The sequence below is a fragment of the Triticum urartu genome, chromosome 3A (assembly GCF_056163025.1).
Source record: "Triticum urartu cultivar PI428250 chromosome 3A, HENAU_Tu73, whole genome shotgun sequence".
NCBI classification, from domain to species: domain Eukaryota; kingdom Viridiplantae; phylum Streptophyta; class Magnoliopsida; order Poales; family Poaceae; genus Triticum; species Triticum urartu.
In genome coordinates this window covers 512,241,542-512,253,365 of record NC_141875.1, presented here as the reverse complement: position 1 = coordinate 512,253,365, position 11,824 = coordinate 512,241,542, and the positions used below count along the sequence as shown (strand labels likewise).

The following is an 11,824-nucleotide window of genomic DNA, read 5'->3' as shown; positions in this document are numbered from 1 at the left end:
CTAATGATAGCAGGTAGATTATAGCTTCAGTTTAAAAAGATAGACAATGGATCATCTATTGTTTGTTGCCCATCCAACATGCCACATAGAAGACCCCAGATGAACCAGATAGTAGACAGATACTATTCGTTGCTGGCTCGATATGAGACCCATGGGCAATTCAAAACTCAATATTGAACGATAAAGTAACATGTAATAATAACCGATGTATAACGTAAGCAAACATGAAAGAGTGCGACCTCTCTTCTGGAACTGTGTAGTCCTCAGGTTCATCTGCTCATTCGATGATGGTAATGCAGTTGGCGTGGCTGCCAGCAACGGGGAAGATGATCTAAGGCGGCGACAGGAAGTCTGCAGGGGGGATCTCTGCTGCAGTAAACGGTTCTGTCGATGGTGCACCTCATGTGGGGTGGATGACGACACGGCAGGAGCAGGACATAACACACAGAGTTTTCTTTGACGCCTATCTGAAAATGAAGTAAATCTATAAGGGCTCCTTAGAATTGGAGGATTCTATAAACGCAGGGATAGGAAAAACACATGAATAGGATAGGAATGCACGTGCAAAACAGAGCATTTGGAAACATAGGATTTCAGTCAACCTGGGTGTTTGGCTCACATGAACTGGAAGAACAGAGGAATGGAGAAACAAAGTGATGCGACGAGTGTACAACCTCTTTGGCATAGCCTTGTGGACCTCAGCATCATTGGGTTGGACGTGGAGGATGGTGATGATGCTGGTGTGACTGTCGGAGGCGGGGAAGAAGATCCGAGGCCTCTGGAAATGGCGCCGAGGGTACTGCTCCGCTGTGATGGACGGTTCCGTCATTGGAGCAGCTCCGCTAAGGTGTACGACTACGAGGCTGAAGCATGACAAGACACACAACGTTAATCTGAAGTGGGACCCTAATATCATGTGCAATAGATGATGTAAAATACATCACCAAAAAGTGCTAGATGTAAAACGGATCAGTCGCGCCACGACCGCTCCGACAGATGCTGTAAGTATTGTTCACTCTGAACTTAACTGAAGAACTTCACAGTCGAAACTGAATTTTACTGTCGAAACAGATTGAACTAGTAACAGAGCATTGCAATAGATGTTTAGGGCATTCGAGCACTAGTAGCAGAGAAGCAGTGATCTAAATCAGCAGAGGCTCAAGCAGGGAACGCACTAGCAGAGAGCAAGTCGTGCAGTAGCACCGCGAGCGAGTGCTAAAGCAGCAACTCCTGTAGCAGCCGGAGGTCGTGCAGCAGCAGCGCAAGCGAGAGCAAGAGCAGAGCAGCAGCACGAACGAAAGCAGGAGCAGTGCAGCAGCGCGACCGACAGCAAGAACAGAGCCGCAGCGCGAGCGAGAGCCGGAGCAGCTGCAGCTAGTGCCATTGTGGAAGTCGCCGCCGAGGAAGCAACGACATGGGGGAGAGACGCCATGGATGATGTGGCCGGCGACGGCACCGTCGATGGAGACACGCCATGTCTGCTCGGTATCGAGGACCGGCAGCCCCGTGAGATCGAATAAAAGATAAAATGCAGCGGTGAGTGCAGAACCTCCTTGGTGGCGCTAAGTTGGCCTCAACTTCATCGGAGGAATTGGTGAGGGTGTTGCGGTTCCGGTGGGGCAGGTCAAGACGGCGCTATGGGGATTGAGGTGGCGCGATAGACGAGGCGAACGTCGGGGCAACTCCTTGGAGGTGGAGGACGGGGCGGCTGATCCGGCGGGATGACGAGATCGACAACGGATCCTCATACGGTGCGGTGGATGAGGGACGGCGAGCTGTTGCGGTGGACGACGTAGTCGGGGAAGAGTCTCCGGCTGGGCGACGGTCGGGAGGTCAACGGAGGAGCGTGGGGTTTTGCGGGTTTTGGTGGCCTCGGTGTACGAATGGGGGGCGAAGGGGGAGGGGGGAGCCAAGCTTAGGGACGCGCTTGTCCGAAATGTAGGGTAAGTTACCAGCGTACCCCCACCGGTTTTGACACCGCGGCGTGGAGCTTCATTTCCGGCTGAGGGGTAGAAGGGGGATTTCGCGTGTCTGGGCTGCGGGAGCGATTTCGGATGAGGAGGGAGTTCTCGCGCGCGTCCAAATTTTGGGATAACAAGGCACGGCGCGGGTTGAAGAAGCGGGAGTTTCAAAGCAGGTGAGACAAAAGATACTTGAGCTTGAAAATTTCAGGATAACAAGGTGCGGATTCCTTGTTCGGCAGAACAAACTTAATGTGTAAAAAAACAATTCATACAAGACACAAGAGAGTCATGTCCCCTTTTACTATATTTCTATAGATGCCATTGAAAAAACTACAATAAAAATGTAAAAAAATCGGGAGAACAAGATTACCCTGCACAGTACCAAATCGATTCGCACTTCCCTCAACAACAACAAAAAACAAATCAATTCCCACCAAAGAAAGAGTAATGTCCCTTTTTATATGATTACAGATGCCATGATCTCGAATTTCAATTTTTGAATCCACGTTATGTTGAATTCGATTATATCGTTAGGTGACCTTGCAGTTTATAATTGATGTAGTCGTACATTTTGATCTTCCATCATATATGAACATTTTACTCCACCATGTGAAAAAATATATTGTCGTCTACCATATGGACTAAATTTGGATCAATTTTCCTTATTTGAATACGATTGTTGTCAAGTTATACAATAATTTAAATACTATCTTGATAACAAAAAACATACATATAGCAGTAATCATATTTCACTATGAACTACATGTACCATACGCTCTCCAATTCAAATATTTGTATCCATTTTATGTTGAATTCAAATCATAGTACATTATTTGTCTAGGTAACGAGATGTTTGGGATAATCTAAACCCTGCTTTCATACGTATAATTTTTGGCTGAATTGAGACAAGTTTTGGTATAAACCTCTTGCTAAACCGGCGATTCTCTCAACAAGCCTCGTGGTTCCGAGAGGGAACGTGTCACCTTTGTGTGTGAAACGATATACGCTGTCTCCCCCCTGATTTTATTTACAGAGGCAACATAGAACTATATGAGTGCCCTGTTAAATTTTGGAATTATTTCGGGTTCATTTGGCATTTTTATACATTAGTTGAGTTTCTGGACTTTTAATGTGCATAATCTAAATATGAATTGCATGCACATGCTCCGGTGCACCAAAGTGGGTTGAAAAATCACATGTGTGTCCTGGTTGAATTTCTAGGTCCCATGGAAGAAATGAGAATGAAATTCAAACATCTGGGCGTCATGACTCGGCCGAGAACATCGAGAAACTTTGATTTTAAATTCATGTAAATCCAAAAATCGCCTGGAAATCATGAAACTTGGCATGGTGTCATGTCATGGCACTAACATGTTGTGGTAAATAATTGGGCCGATTTGGAAGCTCGTGGTTCTAAGAGGGAACGTGCCACCTTTGAGTGTGAAACGATATACGCTGCCCCCCCCCCCTTGAGTTTCTTAACAAAGGCAACATAGAACTACATTAGTGCCTTGTTAAATTTTGGAATTATTCCGGGTTTGTTTGTCGTTTTTTATACATTAATTGAGTTTCTAGTCATTTAATGTGCATAAGTCAAATTTGAACTACAAGCACATGCTCTCGTGCACCAAAGTTGGTTGAAAAATCACATTTGTGTCCTCGGGTGAATTTCTAGGTCCCATGAAAGAAATGAGAATAAAATTAAAACATCTGGGCATCGTGGCTCGGCCGAGAACATTGAGAAACTTGGTTTTAAAATTCTTGTAAATCCAAAACACGTCTGGAAATCATGGAACTTGGCATGGATGTCATGTCATGGTACTACCATGTTGGGGTAAAAAAATTGGCCAAATAGGAACATATTTTGGTATAAGCTTCTTGCAAACCGAAGCTTCTCTCAAGAAGGCTCGTGGTTCTGAGAGGGAACGAGCCACCTTTGAGTGCGAAACGATATACGTTGTCCCCCTTGAGTTTATTTACAAAGGCAACATAGAACTACATGAGTGCCCTGTTAAATTTTGGAATTATTCCGGCTTTGTTTGGCCTTATTTACACATTAATTGAGTTTTTGGTCATTTAATGTGCATAATTCAAATTTGAACTACAAGCACATGCTCCCGTGCACCAAAGTTGGTTGAAAAATCACATTTGTGTCCTCGGGTGAATTTCTACTCCCTCCTTCCATCTATATAGGTCCTAATGCATTTTTCGAGGCTAACTTTGACCAAATGTTAGAGCAATAATATATGACATGCAACTTACACAAAGCATACTTTCAAATTTGTATGTCAAAGGAGCTTCCAATAATATAATTTTCATAATATACATCTCATGTGCTATTAATCTTGTCAATAGTCAAAGGCTGTCTTGAAAAACACATTAGGCCCTATATAGATGGAAGGAGGGAGTAGGTCCCATGCAAAAAATGAGAATAAAATTCAAACATCTAGGCATCGTGGCTTTGTCGAGAACATTGAGAAACTTGGTTTTAAAATCATGAAACTTGGCATGGTGTCATGTCATGGTAGTACCATGTCGTGGTAAAAAAATTTGACCGAATAGGAACAAATTTTGGTATAAGCTTCTTGCAAATCGGAGCTTCCCTCAAGAAGGCTCGTGGTTCTGGGAGGGAACGTGTCACTTTTGTGTGCATAATTCAAATTTGAAATACAAGCACATGTTCCAGTGCACCAAAGTTGGTTGAAAAATCACATGTGTGTCCTCGGGTAAATTTCTAGGTTCCATGCAAGAAATGGGAATGAAATTCAAAATTCTGGGCGTCGTGGCTGGGTTGGAAACATTGAGAAACTTAGTTTTTTAATTCCTGTAAATCCAAAACACACATGAAAATAATGAAACTTGGCTTGGTGCCATGACATGACATGGCACCAACATGCTATGGTAAATTTGCAGTCCAATTTGCAAAGGCGCACATATTAACAATCAACAAAGTCATTTTGGAACAAGTGATGTCACGTTACAATCGGAAACACAAGTATTATTGAAACCGTGGGCGTTCTACTTACTAGTACCATTTACGTGCCGCCACGCGTCCCCACTTTTTATTAGCTAGGAGGCGCCGTGCAGGGTAGCCATTTGAGTACGAGAGGCGTGCGATCAGACCCCTCTGCGTGCTTATCGGGAGGAGAGCCCTTTGACCTCCATCTGCCGTCCACCTCTCTCCCAAGGTCTCCATTAATGGCGCCCGAGCCTCTGTTTAATGGCGTGGCTATGTCTCACTCGACTGAGATTTAAGAGAGAAAAAAGAAAATCTGAAAGCATGGATCTTGATGTAAGATCCGACGGACCTATATAGCATCTACTGCGACTTATACCAAGACTGATGAATATATAAGGACAATTAATTTTTTTTGATCAAAGAAGGGCTTGCCCCTTCCTATTTTCATTACTGAAAACCATCACAATTCACAAGAAGTTTAGCACAACTCCAGCCTAACACGAAGGACTAAAAGCTACCAAATTGAAATCGCAACATCCCAAGAGGCCAACAAAGGCCAAACATCCGCGCTAGAACCCAACATTTCACAACCGACAACACAATCCACATCCTAAACCGATTATTACATCAAAGAAACTAGAAAACTGAAGGAAGCCCAACGGCAACTAGAAGAACAGCAACGCCAGGGTCGCCACAGCAAGAGTTTTCTTCATTCCAGCCTCGCAACATTGATATTCCACAGAAAGATAAGGACGATTAATTGTCTTACATAATTAGAAAGATAATTAAAAAATCCACATGCGGCTACACAAGGGCAAAATAAGAAGGAAGACAAGGATCTGGCTCGCTGATCTCTACTTTCTTGATGCGTTGCTGCAGGCCGCGGGAACTAGTCTCCGCGGCGAGCGGCGATGAGCTCTTTCGTGTCCTCAAGACGCTGCTTGAGAACATCCACGGATTCCTCCACCATCCTTTGGCGCTCATTGCGGAGCATGCCATTCTAGTCCATAAGTTTCTTGACGATGACGTTGGTCCTCTTCAACAAGGCACTGGTCTCCTCCTCCTGGTCTGTACTTCGGACGATCTTCTCCCTCAGCAGGTCGCGCTCGGCCCGGAGCCTCTCATTGCCCTCCCTTAGTTGTCGGATGACGCCGGTAGCCTTTTCAAACAAGGCTTTCACGTCGTCCTGCAACCTCGCCATGCCGGATATCTGATCCATCTGGCTATGGACGATCGCATGCATGCGCCTATAACAGTCGTCGCCTGCCTGCGAGAAATTTTCCCAGGCCACCGCAGCGCGGCAGGACATCTCTGCTGCTTCCGCGACGCGGCCGGACCAGTCTGCTGTATCGACGGCGCGGCGGGACCTCCGTGCTGCTTCAGCGGCACGGCGGGACCTCTGTGCTGCTACTTCCACGCGGCGGGACATGTCGGCTGCTCTCGCAGCGAGGCGAGACATCTCTCGTGCTTCCGCTTCCATGCTCGCCTCTCCCTGGTGGCAATCTCTCGACCCAAAACTCACGTTGGCCATGGCAGACGCAAGGGAAGGATGCTGAATGACTTGTTTGTTTTTGTGGATGAGGAGTTGAGGAGGAATGTGCAGTCATCTTGGCATACTAGTATTTATAACCGAGTACTAATACGCTCCTAAGTGGGAAACCGTTTAGGTTGTGATCAGTGTGAAGAGGTTTGCAATTCAATATAGCGTGGTACTAATACGCTCCTAAGTGGGAAACCGTTTAGGTTGTGATCGGTGTGAACAGGTTTGCAATTCAATATAGCGTGGAGTAATTTGCAATTCAAATTTTAGTTTTTCCATTTTATAAGGCTCAATTTGGTTGTTCCCCAACACATGTTCAGATTCCAAGGTGCATTAAATCATTGCATGCAAGTATTAAGAGAAAATTGACCAAAGCATGTACTTTATGCATGCATGCATTGCAATTAATGCATTGATAAACATTATTTTTTGAGAAAAACAAAAGCATTAATTAGGTGATTTTGCAAACTACAAAAAATATTCCACCACTCACCATCTTGGTTGGTGAGATTTTTGAATTAAGCCCTAGAAACCGGAAAGGAGGGAGTACTGCTGTGTACGTGCAATACCTGGCACCGTCGTATACATATCTTATGGTTAATGGGGCGTTCGACAGGAATAGCCGCGTGGCGGGCTCTAGGCTAGTCTTTTTTTCAGACGCATTAAACCTATCTCTCGGGACTTCTTGCACGCACCATCGTGCCACCCACAAAAACTTGTACTCTGTGTTTAGTAGTACGTTATACAGGAAGAGAAGAGGTGCACACAAGCACTCGTACTCTCACACACGCGTCTATTTTTTCTCGAAAAGGAGGATGATGACCCCGGGCCTCTGCATCTGGGAGTCACACACGCATCTGTAGCTACAAATTGTAGTGTTCTCAACCATCCGATTGGCTCTATCATGGATGTACCTGTATACTAAAACATGTCTAGATACATCTATATTTTGACAAATGGAAGGCATGTATTGTGGAACGGAGGGAGTGCTTGTCATCAAAATGGATAAAAAGGGACGTATCTAGAACTAAAATACGTCTACATACATCTCCTTTTATCCACTTTGATGACGAGTAGTACTTCTTACCCAAAGGAACTTTATATCCAACAGACACAAAATATCCATTCGACTGTTGGAAATTACTGATCTAATGTCGAAGTAATTGCTGCATCGCCACCAAAACCAACCATTTCTTAAGCTAAAGTAGACCAAGGTAATCCCTATATTAGCATATTACTAAGATAAATAGAAGGCACTCTAGAAACATTTAGGACGTGAGCTTGTCAATCTGAATGTGGAGGGACACAAGCTTAGCCCCGGCCAGCAGCTTGGGCGGAACTGTCAAGAAGGTCAGATCCTGCACGTCGACGTCGCCGGGATCCTTGCTGCTTGTCACCTCCATTTCCACCTTGACGGCATCGGTCGTGCCTTTGGGCTCCCCCGGCGGGCCATTCGCCCACAGCTTGGCCACGTAGTGCGGCAGTGGGGACGCCCTCGCTCTGATGCAGACGACCAACATGGCGATAGGCGCGCCGATGTCGAGCACGCTGCCGACCAAGAAAAACGTGCGGCGGTCCTCCTCCACGAGCAGCAAGAGTCGTGGCTCCGACAGTGGCACTTGGAGCTGGAGCACCTTGCCGTACTGGATCTTGTCCACGGGCATGGGATGCGCGGTGCTGATGTGGTGGTAGAGCACCGGCGGCGGGCCTTCGTAGCCATAGACGGGCACGGGGCATTTGTAGGGCGCGAGCGGACACACGCTCTGGTGATCGGCGAGATTGTGGTAAGTGACGTAGAGCCCACAGCCTTCGTGCGGGCACTCCACCCTCAGTGACGAAAGGACGGAGTCCACCGCCGTGTTCCGCACGTCGAAGCCACCGCCGCGCTCGCACTTCTGGCACGGCCTCTGGTTCCCGGGGCGCTCGACGCGGCAGTCCGTGCAGGCCAGGTGCCCTCCCTTGCACTGCAGAAATCAATCGAACAACACATCAATCAAGAAACCTGCACCTTGCTCAATCAGCCGAACGGACGAGGTGTATTCGAACCTCATACACTGGAGGCGTCAAGGGGCGGAGGCACAAGGGGCAGTGGAGCACGGTGAGGTCCATCGAGACCTTGGAGAGCTCCATCGTCGGGTCCTGTTCGGTCTGCATGATCTCGCCCTCCTCGTGCACAACCATCTCTCGACTTGGGCCAGGGTATTACAAAGCTTTACTGTCACATATTTTATACTACTTCAAGGTGCATTAAATCAACACATGCAAGTACCAAAAGGAGAGTCACGGCATGCATGCATGTGTTGTAATTAATGCATCGGTAAACGCAAATTATTGAAATATATCGAGTGTAATGCTTTGATGTGTCGCGTCAACTCGTACATCAACGAGAAGTTTGATTATCCTCTCCCTCGCGGACTTAACTGCACCTGCCTTTGGCTGTATGACAGGTTGGCCACACACCTATCGGGCCCACCTGTCATACACGGAAAGGAAAGAGCGTCCCTCCCTCGCCCAGGAGCGTGGTGGCTGGCAAGACTAGGAGAAGCTTTCGCTACACGCTCTCCCTCCCGCACGCGGTGGACATGCAGCAGTTCAACCGGTGTCAGATGGCCAGAAGTGTACTGTAGTACTCCTCCAGTGCAGTAGTACTCCATTATTGTTCGACTTCCCGAAGAGGCGAAGAGCCAAGCGCAGCCCGGACGCTCGTGTGGCAGTTTCATGTGTAGAGTAGTCTAGGATAGCGTGTACCGTGCCTGTAAGCTTAAAATCGTTGGGGTCGGCTCCATGCTATGTGGCCGTCTCGAAGTTTTTTTTTAATTAAAATAGTCTTCTGGCTCTACCTGGCACCCTGGTGATTGTAGTGTGCACGCTCATCTGGTCAAGACAGGAATATATATTTTAATTTGTTTTTTTCGAAAAGGGGGGACTCCCCGGCCTCTGCATCAGAACGATGCATACGACCACATATATTTTAATTTGTGGTGGGTAAATGTTAGAGATTGCAGCAAATATATTGTACACTGCGGGTCTTTCAGCCAAGTTTAGAGGCAAGCATGTGGGGCCAGTGCTATGATGTGTCTCGTCAACTCGTACAACGAGGAGAAGCTTGATTCTACTACACGCCTTCTCCCTCACCCATGCGCATGGTTGCTCGCAAACGAGGACAGGCTTTTGCTTAGTAGTACTTCTACAATAAGCTATCTGTCCCGCTCGCGGTGGACGGACATGCAGCAGTGGATTCAACACTGTAGAAGCAGTAGTAGTAACATCATTGTTCGTCTTCTCGAAGAGGCGAAGAGCCAAGCGCAAACCGAACGTTGCAGTTGCGAACATTGGAGCACGCATATAGCCAGGCTCTTGCATGAGACAAAATTGCTATGTGTGCCCACTATTGTACTAGTACGTACAACTACTTCCTAGTATAGCCCCACCACTCCAATCCATCTACCCCCAAGTCTCTGCGCAACAATGCTCACTCCAATCCAAGACCAAGTGACCAGAAGCCACAAGCACCTATGGAGGCGATGGACGCGAGCGGCAGTCGGCTGTGCCAAATCATCCAAGGCACCGGCCTGCGGCCCCGCACCGCGCAGCGTTTCCAGACGGTGCTGGCGACCGCGCGCATCGTTCATGCGGTCATCGCCGCCGAGGGAGGAAACCCATAGCTGCCGGAGGGGCCCGATCCTCTGCCCGTGCCGTTCTCTCCGACACAGCGCCGGCTCGGGAGGTCCTCCGACCCTTCTTCCTCCCTGCCGTATTGTCCGCAGATCCGACCAGCCGCCGCCGACATCCCGGCGACCCTCAGGTATAAGTTCTTCGAAAGCGGCCTTGCTCTACTGCCCCAGCTCCCCACGTGTCTGCATGTGCATCTTTTTCTACTGCCATCAGCTCTTCCAAAGCCACCTAAATTTTTAGTATTATTAGAGGTAAAACTACTTCATGCATTCGAATCTAGGGCTTTGTTCAAACAACGAAGAAAGGGGGGAACGTTGTAGCATGAATCTAGGACTTGATTCAAAGAGGAAATAATATGGTGAAAGTAGTAGAGACCGGATACCCAACCGGTCTCTTGGTTGAAAAGGGAAATAATGGGAAAACACAGTACAAACTGGATAATGAACAGATCTATTATTGGTTGAAAAAAGGATAGAAAGTGGCGGCTGGTGGAGAAGTCAACAGAGTATGTCCAGGATTAGATTTGCTGCCATCACATAGTAAAAGGTCTCAAGGATTAGATTTGCTGCCCTCACATAGTAAAAGGTCTCAGGATTAGATTTGCTGCCCTCACATAGTAAAAAGTCTCAGGATTAGATTTGCTGCCCTCACATAGTAAAAGGTCTCCAGGATTAGATTTGCTGCCCTCACATAGTAAAAGGTCTCTAGGATTAGATTTGCTTCCCTCACATAGTAAAAGGTCTCCAGGATTAGATTTTCTGCCCTCACATAGTACAAGGTTTCCAGGATTAGGTTTGCTGCCCTCACATAGCATGAACATACTCGGCATCACCACTTTATGCCTCCTTGTAGGTACATTGTGTTGATGCGTCCATTGTCGCATGTCCTTATACCAATCTTTTGATGTTGTTAATGTAAGGGCGCATGTAAAATGAAGCGATCACACTGTTACCTTAGGGGCATGTCTAACCAGTGTTATTGTTAATCTAATGCCTCCAGTGATAAGATGCAATTAAACTGTGTTACAAATGGCACTCCTGCTGTTTTCCCCAGTATGATAAGTAAGTTGCTCCTTTACGCTGCTTAGTTTCCTGGTGTCCCCTTGGTCCCATGCCCTTAAACCAACTCTTTAGCTGCTGTTGATTTACTGTGTCTGGTAAACAAGCAATGCCACCATTAAAGTAATCCCATATTTGAGGAATCTTATTGTTAATCGTAATGCTTCTGGTAACATGAAGCATTGCTGACGTTTTAAAATTTCTACTTTCCTTGCGTGATTGCCATGAACATAATTAAGATGCTTCTTTTCATTTTGTATATGTTTCATATATTCTTATTGACCAACAACTGTTTACTTTCTATCTTTTTGTGCAGATAGGGATATCCATTTCACCTTGTTGCTATTGTGGCCTTTTGGTGAACTGCACAAAACACTTTTTTTGGAATGAGTGTCTTGTGCAGTTCAACTAAAATGTCACGTGGCCAACATCTCTCAATTTTGGTGGAACTGCACAAAATGGTGATTGGAGTTTCCAAAATCTCCGTCAAGTTCTGCTGGTAATCTCATGCAACATTTTATTAGCCTTTGAAAGATGGAGCCGTCACTGTGACCATAATGGCACTTTATTTTAGTGGAACTACACAAAAGGATAAGAAAATTATAGTTGCACCTTACATGAGCCGGAC

General features: G+C 46.5%; 1 protein-coding gene across 1 annotated transcript; it reads right to left on the bottom strand.

The window, feature by feature from the left end:
• Positions 1-7,731: 7,731 nt before the first annotated feature.
• On the bottom strand, positions 7,732-10,088 carry LOC147980315 (uncharacterized). The gene is made up of 2 exons (XM_087515554.1): positions 10,032-10,088; positions 7,732-8,427 (listed from the first exon to the last, which is right to left on the bottom strand). The coding sequence occupies exons 1-2, from the start codon at positions 10,086-10,088 to the stop codon at positions 7,732-7,734; spliced, it is 753 nt and encodes a 250-aa protein (XP_087371680.1).
• Positions 10,089-11,824: the final 1,736 nt, after the last annotated feature.

What these genes read in the sequence shown, in the direction of transcription:
- LOC147980315 (XM_087515554.1), bottom strand. Translation starts at nt 10,088, where the DNA reads ATGCGCGCGGTCGCCAGCACCGTCTGGAAACGCTGCGCGGTGCGGGGC. An exon ending in CGGTGCGGGGCCGCAGGCCG is followed by an intron (nt 8,428 to 10,031) that starts GTGCCTTGGATG and finishes TGATTTCTGCAG; the next exon opens with TGCAAGGGAGGGCACCTGGC.